The sequence below is a fragment of the Carcharhinus amblyrhynchos genome, chromosome 9 (assembly GCF_965287045.1).
Source record: "Carcharhinus amblyrhynchos chromosome 9, sCarAmb.v2.hapA, whole genome shotgun sequence".
Classification (NCBI taxonomy): domain Eukaryota; kingdom Metazoa; phylum Chordata; class Chondrichthyes; order Carcharhiniformes; family Carcharhinidae; genus Carcharhinus; species Carcharhinus amblyrhynchos.
Window position 1 is genome coordinate 79,182,293 of NC_137332.1, and position 18,155 is coordinate 79,200,447.

General features: G+C 42.4%; 1 protein-coding gene across 1 annotated transcript in view; it reads right to left on the bottom strand.

The window, feature by feature from the left end:
* Positions 1 to 17,500, bottom strand: part of LOC145348419 (ADAMTS-like protein 2) — a 100,573-nt gene extending 83,073 nt beyond the window's left edge. Inside the window, exons 1-2 of the mRNA XM_080196633.1 lie at positions 17,402 to 17,500; positions 5,050 to 5,192 (exon numbers count right to left, since the gene is read on the bottom strand). Of these exons, the coding sequence (XP_080052759.1) occupies positions 5,050 to 5,192; positions 17,402 to 17,500 (242 nt within the window). The remainder of the gene's footprint in view (positions 1 to 5,049; positions 5,193 to 17,401) is intronic.
* Positions 17,501 to 18,155: the final 655 nt, after the last annotated feature.

The window sequence follows — 18,155 nt, forward strand, 5'->3', positions numbered from 1 at the left end:
TAACTAATGTGCAAGTCTAATGGAACGTTAGCCTTCAATGGCAAGAGGATCGGAGTACAGGAGTAGTGAACTCTTGCTTCAGTTGTATAGAACCCTGGTTAGGTCACATCTGGAGTACTGCATGTGGTTTTGGTTAGCAAATCTCAGGAAGTTTATTATTGCCATAGAGGAAATGCAGAGGTATACCAGACTTGATCCTGGGATGGCAGGACAGTCCTGCAAAGAGATTGGCAAATAGGGCCTGTATTCTCTAAAGTTTCAAAGAATGAGGGATAATCTCATTGAAACCTACAAAATAGTTAAAGAAATAGACAGGGTAGATGCAGGCAAGATGCTTCCCTGGTTGCAAAGTCTAGGACCAGAGAACACAATTACACAATAAAGGATTCAAAGAATCGCAAAATCCCTACAGTGCAGAAGGAGGCCATTTGGCCCATCAAGTCTGCACCGACCATAATCCCACCCAGGCCTTATTCTCATAACTCCACATATTTACCCCACTAATCCCCGACACTAGAGTCAATTTAACATGGCCAATCAATCTAACCCACACATCTCTGGATTGTGGGAGGAAACCAGAGCACCCGGACGAAACCGACGCAGACATAGGGGGAAAACACGCAGCTACCGCACAGACAGTGACCCAAGGCCAGAACTGAACCCGGGTCTGTGGCGCTGTGAGGCAGCAGTGCTAACCACTGAGTCACTGGCACAATGGGAGGAGGAGAAATTGTTTTAGTCAGAGGGTTGTGAGGGCTGTGGAAGCTCAATCATTATGTTTAAAGCAGAGATTGACAGATTTCTAAATACCAATGACATCAAGGGATACGGGGTAAGTGTGGGAAAAAGGCACTGAAGTGGATGATTAGCCATGAAAGTACTGAATGGCAGAGCAAACTTGACAGGGCTCAACAGGCTGAATGGCTCCTTCCTGCTCCAATGGAACTACTTTTAAGAAAATGAGGGCATTCTTTCTTGCATCCTGGCCTATATTTAACCTTCAACCAACATCACTGAAACACAAGATCTGGTTATAATATTGGTGTTTATGGGATCTCGCTGCATGCTATTTGGCTGCTGTGTTTCATTACAACAGTGTTTATACTTTTCAAAAGGATATCAAGGTTCTGAAAGATGGAATACAAGTCAAAGTTCTTTCCTCAGTCATTGCAAGATCAATTTCACAACCCAAAAAGGCGATGGCAGGGAAATTAACATTGGAAAGCCACCATTTTATAAATTCCTTCGAATTAAGATTGCACCTATTCTTTCTTTAAACCCTACAAAATTGCATGGAGCCTCAGGTGGATCCAGTGAAGTACACCTCCCTCAATGGTACTAGCTGATGTCTCATCAACATCTCAATTATTTTCATACTACCAGACAAACTTTTTCCACAATTGTACATGCGCTGATCAGGTCACATAGATCAATGCAATTATCGAGTAAAATATGAGGGGCCCCAAACTGTACCTTTGTATGGGGCCCTAGCAAACAAACAGTGGTCCCAGACAGTCATAGTGAGAATTTAATCAGTGAGCAATAGCTTGGGACTCAAACAGATGATACAACATAAAACAAGTCCAACTCTATGTTTACATTCTTATTACTGAATACAGTTCATTTATTTTGATTACATGATCACTGGAAGTGAACTCAAATGGGAAACACTGGAATTAGCCCAAAATCCTGCTGTTAAATCATTTTATAAATTCCTCATTTGGTCTTTTTACCTGTTTAAGACTCCTGCAACACAAGATATAAACAGACCAACTTCCCACAAGAAGCATCAATCTGACAGTGTCAAACTACCAATGCCTAACTGGCCATGGCCTGCTTGGATTATAACAGGGGGAAAAATTACTAATGGTTGCTGGAATTGGCCACAAAGAAAAACGACCATCTCCTGAGAACATGACAGTGTTGGATGGTGATCAGACTGTACATTAGAGGGAGAAGACACTTTTACCATTCAGTGTGACACTGCTGCAGTTATACACTGAAATGTCAGCCTGGATCATGTGCTCAAGTATCCAGAACGGGCATAAATCCACAACCTTTTGACTGAAGGGGGTGAAAGTGCTACCAGCTGAATCTATGCCATGCAACACCCTATGATTCCAATTACCAAGATCAGAGTAATAACTGAGCAGCAACCAGAGGTAAATGGGACTGTGAGGACATTGGATCACCGACAATATGTCAACGTGACTAGGAAACATCACTGGCTTCTATGGCTGCTCTGAATGCTTGCACATGCTTCAAAAACTGTATACAGAGAAACAACCAAAAAGATCATTGAGGATCCAGGATGGTCTTAAGACTATTATTAATAAGGTACTGAGCAAAGTCGTCCCATTCCACAGTTGACTTATTGAAGACAAGAAAAGTAACTCAGACACAAGTAATGCTATTTCTAAAGTTATCACTAAATTTTCACTTTTTAATATATAAACACACATTTTTATTGCTGAATACAGTTCGTTTATTTTGGTTACACGAGGACTGGAAGTGGTTACAAATCCTACAGGACCTCAAATGGGAAACTCTGGAGTTAGCCCAAGATCCTGAAGTTAAATCATTTAATATTTTATAAATTCCTCATTTGGTCTTTTTGCCTGTTCAAGATCACCAGGAGGGGGAGACTAGCTTACAGAACAGGCCTGTAAAAACACATGGAGGAGAGAGGAACTGAAGTAGTTTATCAGTGATAAGAGAGCACGATACAGCTAATTTACCCCTGTGATGTTCCCAACTCCTCTCCCACAAAAACTGTAAATCCTGTGTTAATTGACAAATCAATTCCCACCTGATTATTTGATTGAAGTAGTGCATTCTTTTGCTAATACGAAAGGGACAAAATCATCAATATCAACCAGAATAATACACTGATCTACTATTGGTCTGAATAGCAGTCACAAGTACAAGGAGAAAACAGTCAAAACTCCAAATCTTTCATGTATAAAACTGGAAATATGCTTTAAAAAAACTTGTACGTCCAAAAGATAGACAGTTCACAAAGAGGAAGATATGTGTTTATATAACGTCTTTAAAGCCTAAACACAGCCCCCAAAGCGCCACGTTGAAATGTATGAAGCAGGACAGCCAATGTGATCAGTAACCTCCTGCGGACAGCAATGTGATAACACCCAGATGTGTTGATGGAGAGATAAATATTGGCCAGAAGCACAGTTGCCTGTGCTTTTTTGAAATGCCTTCATGGGATTTCTTTTGACATAGACCTGAGGGACAATGGGGCCTTGGCTTAGTGTTCTTATGTGAAAGACAGCACCCTCTGACACTGCACCAGTATTGCACTGGAGTGTCAGCTTAGATTCTGTGCTGAAGTACCCTGGAGTGGAACTTGAGGAGCCATTGCAGAAACTCTATAATGTATTGAGGTCAAAACAACTTTTCATTTAAATGAGAAAGCTATGAGCAATGCATTAAATTTAGTGTTCTTGTACATTTTCAGGAAAGAGTGATATTTATTACTCGTAAGAGGTTGGTGGAGGACCTTCTTGTATTGCTGCACTCCATGTAGGGAAGGTGCTCCCAGATTGCTGCAAGGCATTTGATTTGATTTACTATTGTCACATGTATTAGTATACAGTGAAAAGTATTATTTCTTGCACACTGTACCGACAAAGCATTCTGTTCATAGAAAGGAAAAGGAGAGAGTGCAGATGTAATGTTACAGTCATAGCCACGGTGTAGAGAAAGATCAACTTTTAGTCTGAGGTAGGTCCCTTCAAAAGTCTGATGGCAACAGGGAAGACGCTGTTCTTGAGTCGGTTGGTACGTGATCTCAGACTTTTGTATCTTTTTCCAGATGGAAGAAGGTGGAAGAGAGAATGTCCAGGGCGAATGGGGTCCTTGATTATGCTGGCTGCTTTTCTGAGGCAGCGGGAGATGTAGACAGTGTCAACGGATGGGAGGCTGGTTTGCGTGATGGATTGGGTTACATTCATAGCCTTTTGTAGTTTCTTGTGGTCTTTGACAGATCAGGAGCCATACCAAGTTGTAATATAAGCAGAAAGAATGCTTTCTATGGTGCATTTGGAAAAGTTGGAGAGAGTTGTAGTGGACATGCCAAATTTCCTCAGCCTTCTGAGAAAGTAAAGGCATTGGTGGACTGTCTGAGCTATAATGTTGGCAGGGTGGGGGGGAAGAGTGTGTGTGGCCACACCAAAATAGGTGTATAAGTTGTAGGGGGCTGAGGACACAGCCTTGTGGGGCACCGGTGTTGAAGATGATCGTGAAGGAGGCGTTGTTACCTATCCTTACTGATTACGGTCTGTGGGTTAGGTAATTCAAGATCCAATCACAGAGGGAGGAGCCGAGTCCCAGTTTCGTAGGAACAACAGTGCTGAAGGCTGAGCTTCGGTCAATAAACAAGAATCTGACATTGGTGTCTTTATTATCTAAGTGTCCCAGGATTGAGTGCAAGGTCAAGGAGATGACATCCACAAATTCTCCTCCAACTCAATTTTCAAGTTTGCTGATGATACCACATATTGGATCTCAAACAATGACAAGACAGAGTACAGGAAAGAGAGAGATTCTAGTAAAGTGGTGCAACAACAATAATCTCTCCCTCAATGTCAACAAAACAAAGGAGATTGTTTTGTCTGCTGTGGATGAAGGAAGCTGCAGGATTTGACCCAAGGTCTATGAAGGAACGGTAATACATTTCTGAATCAGGATTGGAAGGAACTTTGAGATGGTGAAGTTCCCAAGCACTGTAAGCCCTTACCCTTCCAAGTGGCGGTGGTCACAGATTTGTGAGATGTCATCACAATCATCTAGGAAACACAGCCAGGAACCAAGCCAGTTCACTTCAGCCTTTGCGCAACATTGCTGACGACTTTCCAAAGTTTCATGGTAGTTACAGTGTGCTACTGTTGCCAATCAACACTTTGCCCTTAAACAACTACCATTTGCATTGCAACCTTTTGTCTGGCTTCAAGGTCGCAAAGTGCTTCACAGATCACAATGGGGGGAAAGAAAGTATGCTAGCAGCAAACTGCAAAATTCTTTACCACTCACCTTTGTTGTAAACAGTGCCTTTCCTGTGACATGACTCCTCCTCCACAGCTCCGACTGCAGGTGGACCAGGAGCTCCATTCTCCCCACCACTCAGCTACATCCTCCTCTCTGCTTTGGTCCTTCTCTGTGACTTCACTACTGTCCTGACAAAAACAACAAGAAAAACATCCATTTGCATCCATCAACCATTAAATAGTCCAGGCATCAAACGTGGTAACAAAAAGCACATGGGTCAAGAAAAGAAATTAGTACCATTCACAACTTTGAACATCTGAAAATTCTTGACAGCTACGAAGTAGCTTTGAAGTCAAAGTTGTAATGTAGGAAAGGAAACTTGGCAGCCAATGTGCACATAACAAAGTCCCAATAACAACATGACAAGTACCAAGTAATCTTCTTTAGTGATGTTCAATGTAAAAATATTAACTAATATATTGGAAAAAACTCCCTTTTTCTTCAAACTCACCTTCCCCCACCACTGAAATCTCTTCACTCCTCCAATTTTGACCTCTTGTGCATCCCAGGGTTTCATCACTTCAACAGTTGAAGCCCTGGAATTCCATCTAACAAGACCTTATTAACAAGGTCAACTGGGTGTTTTCTTCCTTTACCTAGCCAGAAACATCTGCACCATTTGTTTTTGAGGAGTACAAACACTCAGAACATTTGCTGGCTCCCATTATTCATGAGGTCCGGTTTTTGTCTACAGCAGGATCCCAAAAGTGTGCCATTGTTGTTAGGGCAGCAGATCTCCCTGAAGCACCAACGAAATCCAGATATTCCGAGGCAAGTCCTCAAATAACAACCCAGGCCCAAAATCAAACTTCAAGACAATATACATTCTGGGAGCTACAGTTACCACGCCAGGCGGTTAGGATATAAAATTACAGGGCATGATTAAGGCACATGCCATCGATATATTTAACAGGAAGCAAGATAAGTAGATGAGGGAGAAAGAAGAAATAGGGCTAGATGCTTATAGAATGAGGCTGGTTTAGAGGATAAACACTGGCATAGATATACTGAGTTGATTGGCCTACTGTAATTCTGCATAATACCCTCCAGGGACAAAAGACTAATCTCCAAGTACTGATGAAAGAAAATCCTCACAAAAAAAGGTATTTTTTCTAAAAAAAAATCACCACATCCTTTCCCTATTTATTTTCTTTGAGCTAATTATTTTGGGGATAGTAAAACATAAAGAAATCACGCGGTGACAGAAATGAAAACAAAAAATGCTGGAAATACTCAGCAAATTGGGCAGAATTCTGCAGTAACAGAGTTAATGTTTCAAATCAAGACCTTTGATGAAAGGCTCAGGTATTTCAATGCTCAACTGCATGTTCTGTGTTTGTATTATTGTCCTGCAATAAATGTTAACATAGTGCTGTTATTCCATAGTCCTACATATTATCCAGATTAACAATATATTCACATATACCAATTTTTGATTGAAGCTACTGACCATCTATTAATTACTGATGCAGCAGCACTTCAGCACTTTTTTAAAAAATGTTTTTTTTCTGCCCTTGGTTAATCTAGAATGTTCTGGAGCATTAGCTGACGAGGGACAAGGAAAGCGTTACACAGCATTTCCTCAAGTAATTAAAATAAATGGACAAAAGGTACATTCAGATGACCCATCAACAGGAGTTGATCATATTATTGTCCTTTCTCAATAGAGGCATGCAGCTCACAGCCACTACCACAAATGGAATTTCAGGCATGTTTTGTGAGAACTTTCTAATCATTAGATGAAGAGGGAATTCATTCAAAGTTCAAATGGACCAGAACCATGCAGTACTTATGATAAAATGAGTTGATGGGGTAGATAGAGAGAAATTACTTCCTCTGGTGAGAGAATCCAGTCCATGGAAATATAACCATAAAAGTAGAATCAGGATGTTCAGAGATGAAGTCAAGAAGCACTTCCTCTCTCGGTAACAGAAATCTGGAACATGTTCCCACACAAGGCTGTAGTTGAAGGGGAAGGGGAGGGGGGAGCGGAACAGGGACAACTTGAGCTTTCAAGGTTGAGTCATAGATTTCATTTTGCAAGGATGTCAAGAGATTGGAGACAAGATGGGTAAATGGAGTTAAGATACAGATTGGCCATAATGTAAATAAATGACAGGACAGGATTAAGGGAGGTGAATGACCTAGATGATGTTCCTAATGTTACTAGGAGCAACTGCTGTGCGGTCAGGGTGTTGACTGTAGTCTTTCAGGACATAGACTGATAGTTGCTATACAAACCCAACAAAATGTTAGGGACTAGATCAGAATCCCCAAGGTATATTATGAAGTTAGACTAGACCCCAACATTTTTAAAAATTTTGGCATTAGTATGAGGATAAGGTGTTTCACTTCGAGTGATTCTATTAGCACATCTGGAAGCTTTTATCAAAAACAAATAATACAGTTTCATTATAATGCATGAATTAGCTTACTTTTGAACAATTTAAATACTTAAAAGATAAGCAGTCTATACTTATTGATTCCAACTGAAGCAATATTCTCCCCAGCCGTAAATTCCTCTTAAAAATCATTTAGCAAATAATATAGGCTTCCATGGTTTTAACTTCGCATCAGTCCTAGAACCTCTTAACACTCCAGAACAGAGCTCCAGAAAGAGGGAGGGGATAAACACCTCTTGCTTTTTGCAGATCCCAGCAGACAACTGCCTACTTGTCTCTCTCTCTCTCTAAGCTTAGCTTTCTCATTCACATGAAATTTTTGCGACAACCCAAAAAATAAACAAAACTGCATTAGCCTAGATTAAAACAAATACCCCATTATCTACTACGTTCTCAGCATGTGGACTGCCAGTTGCAGACAAATTGACATCGCAATCAGAGCTGAAGTTTAAAACATTCCCTTCACAAGAACTATGATATAAATACATTCCTTAAAAGGAACAGTATCATTGCACAACCAGCATCAGACCCCACCCCACGATAATCTAAACTGTAGAGGAATTAGCATAACGTAGACCCACTGGCACCCTCACCACATAGCAGACTTAAAACAAGAACAGATTTTCTGATACCAAAAGACGTTGCTATCTAAGTATTGAGGCCAATGCTCTTCCAAAGCCAGCCACCAGAAGGCAAAGGATTGATCATATCCATGAGGAAGGCTTTGCTTCCCAAGGTCCTACCTTTAATTAACCAACATCAGAAATTTAGGTCACAGAATCATCAAAACACAGAAGGTAGCCATTCAGCCCATGTCCACACCAGCTCTGCGAATGAGCATCTTACTAATGCCATTTTCCTGCTCTCTCTTCATAACCCTGCACATTTTTCTTTTTGAAATAGCAGTCATGCAAATCAGTCTCCCATCCATTGGCTGTCTACATTTTCTGCTGCCTCAGCAAAGCAGCCAGCTAATTAAGGATCCCACATATCCCAGGCATACTCTCTTCCACCTTTTCTCGTCAGGAAAAAGATACAAAAGTCTGAGGTCACGTACCAACCAACTCAATAACAGCTTCTTCCCTGCTGCCATCAGACTTTTGAATGGACCTACCTCACATTAAGTTGATCTTTCTCTACCTCCCCAGCTATGACTGTAACACAACATTCTGCATCCTTTCATTTCCTTTTCTATGAATGATATGCTTTGTCTGCACAGTGCGCAAGAAACAATACTTTTCACTGTATACTGATACATGTGACTATAATAAATCAGACCAAAATCTATTTTCAGTTTTGAATGCCTCAGTTGAATGCACTTCAACCAGTTGATCCTCCCTGGAAGTGTGCATAGCCACCATTCTTCAACTGTCACTCTTGACAACCTGTCTGGGACCCTCAAACACATTGACCACAACAGGAATCAAGGCCAGTTCAGGAAGAGAAAGAATGCAGAATGCCACCTTATACACATAGTTCTCATGATGCAATGACATTTTGATGCTTTTCAGCCTTTTAGCTAAGATCTAGTCCAAGATGGGGTCCAATGCCTCATCTCATCAGCTTGGATCTTGTATGTCTCCTTTCTGGGTATCATGAATTGGGTTAAATTGGAATTTGAATTTGGTTTTTGGAGCAAAGAAATGGATTTGGTTCTGCCACAGTCCACTCGAGCATTGGCTTGTAACTTTAAGAAAGGAGTAAAAAAGTTAAAAATTATGCAGTGACATTTTATGACACACCAACATACAACACCACTGAAAAGTATATTCCCCTAATGTCCTAACAGTGCATGCATACTTTAAATAACATTTCACCGTCTGACCCAAAATGTGCGCTGTCCAATGTTATGGCAAGACACACAGACAAGGAAGGTCCTAGATTCTGTGAACTGAACCAGGAAAGCATGATGCAGCTTTTGACCCAAAATAGTAGAGGGCATGGTCATGGAAAGCAGACACAGCTTCTGCTCCTGATCATTGTGCATACTCCCCACTGCAAAACATTAAAAGCATGGACAGGATCAAGGTGGCTACAATGTCTACAAATGTCCCAGTTGAATAGTTTGCCAAGGTTTACCACTTACGCTAACACAAGAACAATAGGCACCTGAGTGAGTTCCAACAATATAGAGCCAGATACCAAAGGTCAACAACCTCAGGAAACAATGGGGTCACAGTGAAACAAGGAGGCAAAATTTGAAGGAAAACTGGAATTGGAATAACAGCAGTATGGATCTGATTAAAATCCACACATCCAGTACTACCAGCCAGCAGGTTTAGCAAAATTATTACACGTAAAATAATCAGCAGTCATTAGAGGGGAAATTAAGGCTCAGGGGAATTCATTCCTACCTAACAGTACAGAAAATTCCTAAAACAATTTTATGCCAATGCAGAGCCATGTGTTAAGGGAACACTCCCTTTCATTACTGATCTGCAATCAATTCCCAGCTAGAGGCTCAGGGAAAGTTTGGGAGGACTGAAGAAGTGTTTCCAGCAAGCTGCTCCTTTGCCTTCCTAGTGGTTAGCTACAGAACAGCAACAGTGGAAACCTGGGACTGGGTCATCCTCTGACCCCCTAAGATGCAAAAACAAGTAAACTGAATGCTGGCTCCCTGGCAGTTCATAGGTTATTTCAACCACCAGAATTATACTGTGCAAACCAAGGCTTGATCGCTATCTATGCTGTTAGCTTCAATCAACCTCATTAACCTGGGGCCAGGAAAGGGAAAAATAATTCCGTTGTGGTGCTGTGACTTCTGTAACAAAGCACTTTCCAGAGCTCTGAGGCCCACACACAATCAGCCTTGTTGAGCTCCACTCACTTAACCACAAATTGTATTAACAATCCTGTCCCCAGTTGGTAAAACCATGATCAGGCAGGGGACGAAGCTAGTCCATTGCACTGGTAGTGTGCTGACACCTGCGATCATGGTTTGCCTAAAGTAAAGGATCAGAGTCACCAAGAAGGTAAAACCGAGACTTTACCTGATGCATTTTTTTTAAAAGCCATCTCAGCCTTTCGGCTAAGATGTGGTGTTCGATCAAGCCCAGGAGGGGGTGTAATGCCTCATCCTGTCAGCTTAGATCTTGCTTGATCGAGCCCAAGATGGCATGCAATGCCTGATCAGCTTGGATCTGGTTTATCCCTCGTGTGAGAATCATGATTGGGCTCAATTTGGATGGCTTTTTTGATTAGAAAAATAATGCCTGGGAAAAACAAATCTCCAAATTACTACACTGCCGCACTCTTACCCTGATCGTTGAATGGTAACTGTTACCCAATGGCTCTGCCTTCGGCCTCATCTCCAGCTTCAACATTTATATTGTGTGACAGCAAGCATTAACAATCAGTGTGTCAGTGATTCTAATGCACAGCAAGATTCCACAAGCAATAATCAAAGGTCACAAGTATAGGTTGAGAGGCAGTAGATTTACAACAGAGATGAGGAGGAACTACTTCTTGCAGAGGATGGTGAGTTTGTGGAACTCATTGCCCCACAGCGAGGTGGAGTCTGAATCATTAAATGGTTTCTAGGAGGAGATAGATATATTTCTGATTTTAAAAACAGGTTAAAGAGATGGAGAACAAGTAGGGAGGTGAATTTGAGATTAGGGAGAGATCAACCATGATCTGATCGCCATTCAAAGGGTTGAATCTGCCTTCTTCTGCCCCTAATTCCTACGCACAAGATTAACGTCTGTTCAATTTAATGAACAATAGAATAAGCAACAATAAATTTATTGTTGTTACCACTGATTGAAGGAGGAATATTTCCCAGGCATTGGGAGTGCATCATCAGCCACACCTCTGCTATCCTTCAAAATAAAAACAGCATCCAACTGATCCACTGGAACAAACAGATGAGGCATATTCTGGTAGCTCATCTAATGAATGGCATCTTGGATAAAGAAAAATTCCCTAAGGATATCAGCATTGATGATTTGTTCCAATGCATTTGAGCCAAGCTGACACTTAGCAATTGTTCCTCACATTGTGCACTGCATGGCTGAAGGCTCATGCATCCAATACATTCAACAAGCCCTTTTACATAGAAAGGGCACAGTGATTAGCATTGCTACCTCACAGCGTAAGGGACCCGGGTTCCATTCCAGCCTTAGGTTACTGTATGTGTGGAGTTTGCATATTCTCCCTCTGTCTGCTGAGTTTCTCTGGGTGTTCTGGTTTCCTCCCACAGTCCAAAGATGTGCAGGTTAGGTTAACTGGCCATGTCAGGGGGATTAGTAGGGTAAATACACGGGGTTACAGAATACTGCCTAGGTGGGATTGTTGTCAGCGCAGGCTTGATGGGCTAAATGGCTTCATTTCCACACTTCAATGATTCTAGGAAGGTGTTTAACAGCAACATTATTTGACAAAACATTGACCCCAAGCAGGTTAATTATTTCAGACAGGTGAAAAAGGAATTTAAGGACTTTTATTTATTTCACAGAAGGTGGACACCACTCACTTAGGTAGCATCACCCATGAAAGCAATGCACCATGGTAGCAAATCAAAGAATTAACCCTAATCAGCTGAACGTTCACACTTTTATGTTTAATATATGCAGTATTTTCATGTTATATTTACTGTAGTAGGCCAACACATGACAAAGAAACTGCTTTGAACTTGACTTTTGTAATAACTCATGTATTAATTATGGGTTATTGCATAACTTGGAATCAGATGGTTGACCAAATAATCTACCTCAATTAAGATGTAATTGAAATAGTGAACAATCAAGTAGATTTGTTAAGGTCGGATTTAAAAGCCTATATACTAAAACCTTGCTGTAAGGTTCTGCTTTGGATAGCAACAAATCAGATATTTGGTGCTAAACTGAGCACATGCCCTGGTCAAAATGGACAATTGTGCAAAGTTAGATAACCAAAGACACTCAAAAGAAATACTATCCCTTCAAAAGAACTTACATAGCTGGTCAAACTCCAATTTTGTGGAAAAGGTCTCTGTTAATTGCTACCTCAATTTCGGTTTCAACCATGGAACAGTAAGCAGGAGTCTCACTTCTCAGTCAGCAGGCAGTGGGTTCTTGACCTCCTGGCTGAGAACAAGCCCAACATGGAGAGCAATGCCTCATCTTGTTTGTCTCTCTTGTGGAGACCATGAATTGGATTCAATTTGAGTGTATTTTTTTGGAGAAAGCAAGGAATAGATTTGGGTTCACTTGGGTATCGGCTTGGTAACTTAAAGAATGGAGCAAAAAGTTTTTAAAAGTGGATTCAAACTCTACTTGAGATTTGAGCATAACGACTAGGCTGACACATCAGTCCAATACGGAGCAAGTGCTGAAATGTCAGAGATACTCTCTTTTGAATCTAAAAGATCCCACGGCACTTTCTGGAGAGCCAGGGCATTCATTTTACTGTTTGACCAATACTTATCCCTCAACCCTGTCACTAAAACAGATTTTATGACCACTACTGATGCGCTCCAATCAACTGCCATGTTTCCTACTTTTTGGGTCTCTACATTTTGAACGTACTTCACCAATTGTGTAGCTCTTTGCGTTGCTGTGAAAAGCACTATGTAGATGCAAGTAGTAGGAATGCGTCAAGAAAGCAAAACCCAGGGTAACGAGGCAAATGGACAGCAGATAAAAGCAGGAGAACCAGCGTCTGAAAGGCTGGTGAAAGTGAAGGGAAACTGTGCGTGACAAATTGAAGAACTGGCAGTAGAGTCAGAACGGGCAATAAATCAGAGTTCAGGCCAATGTTCCCTCCAAGCTGCACAGCCCTCTTCCTGCTCTGCCAATGTGATAACCAGCCCTTTCAGGTATGTCTGCATGCCATGTTAAAAATGTCAACGTGTGCTTAAATATATCGCCCATAATATTCAAAAGCAAATTAGAAGATAAAGTTGGTCAAAGCATGAGCTAACTGATAAACACAAAGAAAGCAATTCAAACAGGTATCATTGCGACAAAGTGAGCAGGTGAGCAAATTAACAATCATTCAGATGTCCGTTTCTTAGAGCGGTCAGTGTTCACATCTTAAACGCCAGCATCTTAGAGGTGTGAAGTGCTATAGGAGTGGTCCCAAGCACTTGAACAAAACATAAGAACATAAGAAATAGGAACAGGAGTAGGCCATTTAGCCCTTCGAGCCTGCCTCACCATTCAATAAGATCATGGCTGATCTGAAATGGATATGTTCCACCTTCCCGCTCTCTCACCATAACCCCTAATTCCCCCGTCTGTCAAAAACCTATCTACCCGTGACTTAAATATATTTAGCGAGGTAGCCTCCACCACTTCAACAGGCAGAGAATTCCAGAGATTCACCACCCTTTGAGTGAAGAAGTTTCTCCTCAACTCCGATCTAAACTGCCCCCCCCCACTTATCTTGAGGCTGTGCCCTCAAGTCCTGCTATCCTTTCTAAGCAGAAAGAATCTCTCTACCTCTACCCTATCTATCCCCTTCATTGTCTTATACGTCTCTATAAGATCCCCCCATCATCCTTCTAAACTCCAACGAGTACAGACCCAGTCTATTTAGTCTCTCTTCATAGTCCAACTCCCTCATCTCTGGTATCAGCCTGGTGAACCTCCTCTGCACTCCCTCCGAGGCCAATATATCCTTCCACAAGTGCGGCGACCAAAACTGTACACAGTACTCCAGCTGTGGCCTCACCAGTACCCTGTACAGTTGCAGCAAGACACCCCTACTTTTATATTCTATCCCCCTCACTATAAAGGCCAGCATTCCATTCGCCTTCTTGATCACCTGCTGCACCTGCAGACTGGGTTTTTGTGACTCGTGCACAAACACCCCCAGGTCACTCTGCACTGTAGCATGCTGCAGCTTTTCACCTTTTAAATAATAATCCCTCCTACTATTATTTCTGCCAAAGTGTATAACCTCACACTTGCTAACATTACATCCATCTGCCAGGTCCTCGCCCACTCGCTTAGCCTATCCAGATCCTTCTGCAGACTTTCCACACCCTCCACGCAATTTGCTTTTCCACTCATCTTCATTTCACCAGCAAATTTCGTCACCCTACACTTAGCCCCCTCCTCCAGGTCATCTATATAAATGGTAAATAGCTGAGGCCCCAGCACCGATCCCTGCGGCACTCCACTAGTTGCCAACCAGAATAGCACCCATTGATACCGACTCTCTGCTTCCTATTAGACAGCCTATCCTCCATCCACGCTAACACCTTACCCACAACTCCGTGCACCCTAACCTTCTGTAGCAACCTTTTATGAGGCACCTTATCAAACGTCTTTTGGAAATCGAGACAAAAGTAGTAGAGAGATGGAAACACAGTACATTTGCCAAACCAAAATCAGAGTGGCGTGCAGGAGCCTGTGAAAGTCAATGATATCACAAAGTGAGGAAGAGCTCAGGTGAGTAAATCAAGAGAAAAACAACAACAAAATGAACAGTCTACTTAATTTCAATTCAACGTTAGCCATAAACCAATAAATAAACAAAGACCAGAGATGAAAGGAAGGTGGAGAATCAGGACAGTAGAGTTCGCAGTGAGACCATCAAATTTTCTAAATCTGCAGAAATCTCTCTGCCTTCAGTCACTTTAAATCAAAAAAAATGTTGTGGGGAGGGCGCCACCCTCACCTCACCTCTGGAATTCAGCTCCTCTGTCCATATTTGGACCGAGGCTGTAATAAGGTTAGGAGTCAAGGATCCCGATGGAACCCAAACTGAGCAATGGTGAGCAGGTTATCGTTGAGTAAGTACCAAACAGCCTCATCACTTTTCTGATGAAGCTGTAATTAGCTAGGATAAAAGCAAATTACTGTGGATGCTGGAATCTGAAACCAAAAGAGAAAATGCTGGAAAATCCAGCAGCATCTGCAAGGAGAGAAAAGAGCTGACATCAAGTCCAAATGACGCTTTGTCAAAGCTAAAAGACATTGAAAGCGGGAGATATTTATACTGTAGGATGAAAAATGAGCCATAGCCACATAAACATAAGGAAAGGCTAGGAAGTGCGAATGGCAGTCCAAGAGAGAATAGAAGGTGTGGACGGCCAAAGGACAGAGAGGCTGAAGTCAGAGGGACTGGACGGGGTGAGGGTTATCCTGATAGTCAGAAGGGGGCAGGATGGGAAGAGGTTCCAGTGGAGGCCAGAATGCATATTTGTGCGGTATATTCTACCTAATTCTGTACAGTAAGTCATCTCCCAACACCAGGTTAAAGTCCAACGGGTTTATTTGGTAGCACAAGGTTTTGGAGCGCTGTCCCTTAATTAGGTGGTGAGGGTGATGGTCACCTGAAGGGGCAGCGCTCCGAAAGCTCACGCTACCAAATAAATCTGCTGGACTTTAACCTGGTGTTGTGAGACTTCTTACTGTTGTGACCCTAGTTCAACGCCGGCATCTCCACATCACAATTCTGTATGACCCGAGTCTGTCCATCTGAAGTCGTCAGTAGCAGGGAGGGAGCACACTTCGCTGCGAGCTTTTTGGCAGCTTACTGCTTTTCCCATGGGCTCCCGCTTAGTGTGGGGGACCTCCCGATTTTGAATGGGGACGCAGGGGGAGTGATTACTGTGATCTGAACGCTCAGCGGCTGTGGGAAAACCGCAAGAACACAAAAAAACAAACAAAAACCAAAAGCACCACAAGCAAGCAATCTTTCAAAGGCGCTCTCTTTTCCAAGGAAATGTTTAGTTAATCGTTTTCAGTTAATGATGCCCAATTTTGATGTTGTGAGGAGCCAGAGATTTTACAGAGTCTTGCGGCTATGAATGCAGTGGTTAAGTTCATCGTGGTAAAGAAAGCTGTGGCTTGAACAAGCGCACAGGCTCCCTACTCAGCCACCCTCTCCTAGAGTCGAACCGCTTCTCCTTTCTCCCCCCGGGGCTGGCAGCTCTCAAGAGCGGCCAGAGACAAAACAAATCCCACGTGATGTGCCAGAGCATTAACACGGCCCCGAACCAGGGCCAGATGAAAGGCTTCAGTTTGAGGCAAAATTAATGTGCCTCTCTTATAGTCTAGACAAGTAAGAAAGGGGCTGCAAACTGCCCTCTCCCAAGCCTCTCGCTCCACACGCTGCCCTCCTCCCAGTTCCAACATTCAAACAAGAGAACACAAACTAGGTCACATAACTTTTCCTTTTTAAAAACAAAAACTTTCATCTCAAATCATCCCCCTCCCAACTTGGTCTAGTAAATTCAAAACAGCACCTTGTCTTTTTAAATTTAAAAAAAAGAATCACTAACACCTGAAGTTTTATCTCGTCTTTTAAACTGGAATTTCCTTGCGCACAATATTAAAAAATTAAGTTCCTGAGTTCTAACATCAAGAAGGTGCCAGCCGCCTTGGGCGGGGGGGGGGGGGGGGGCGGTTTTATCAAAAAACTGGTGTTTTTCTCTCGGGGACAAAACTAGCAGGAGGATTTTTTACTTGAAGGCACAAAGTTGCTGCAATGTGATGGTAAATTGCAAAAGAAAGCCCACATTCACACACCCTAGGAGCATGAACACATTTAAGATAAGGGCGGTTTAGCTTAACTGGGCAGTCTGAGTACACCGAGATCCTGTGAACCTAAGCACACACAATGTGCATCCAACTCTTGATTGAAGGTGAGACAGTTCGATTTACCTAATCTCCAAAATGTTTTAAACATTTCTGCTTAAACAAAAAAAAGTTTTCCCCCAAATCTGTAAAATATAAAACAATCAGTGCCATTTAAAACATTTTAAAGTCAAGATTAAACAACTGATTTTATAGTTTAAAAAATATATTTAAATGAGTCAAACCAAAAATCCAAATATTTTCTCACCACCTCACATGTGAGAGGATCTCACACTAAAACAGCTTTTGTCTTGCTATCCTTCTGTGAAGCAGGCTCATATTGCAACGAGAGAGGTGGGGGGGAGGGAAGAGAGGTGGAAAAAGCATTAACGCTCACGAGTGTGTAAGATAAGAACGAAAACTTACCAGATAGCCGTGAGTCTCAGCCCGCCACAGCAGGAAAAGCACAGAATAGGTGAAAAGCGCAGCAGACCTGCTGCCGAGAGTCCAATCCCTGGCAGCCATTCTCCAGCAGAACTGCAGGAGAACACATCAAGGGAGAGCTTGATGAAACCTGGATGGAGAGCAATTAATGACTTTACAACCTGTGGGTGCAAGCGAGGGGAGCAGATCGCTCCATTTACCCTGATTGACAAGCTAGACTAGCAGTGTATGTATGTAAAACCCCCAGCTCAAAGGAAAAGACACCCATTATTTTCCTCCTTTGTGCCTGTGTGTGCTTACTGCACATTCTTTTGAACTTTTTTTTCTCTCTCTGCCTCTTTCCCTCACCCCTCCCCAAAGAGACACAAAAGAGGACAAACTGGAGAGTGGGGGGGCAGTCGACCTGAACAAGCATTCAGCCTAACCGATACACGCCAGTGGCTGCAACTCAGGAAGTCATAAGGGGCTGGGACCTGGAGCCACCTCCAGGCAGTCTGCTTGTCTTTGAAGCCTGCGCAGCAGGTTAAAAGAGGAAATGTTTCCTCTTTCATGCCAGACGCTAAGGAGAATAGACAAGATCCTCTTTTTTTTCATGTATGGAGACAACCTGGTAATTCAAAGTTATAAAGCAGAAATGAAAGCCACATGCCATGTCTCTTTAAATAGTCCACCCCCTCCCCCCACTCCAGCCCCTGCCCCACCCACTATAACACACTTTTTGCACTTTCTGCAAACT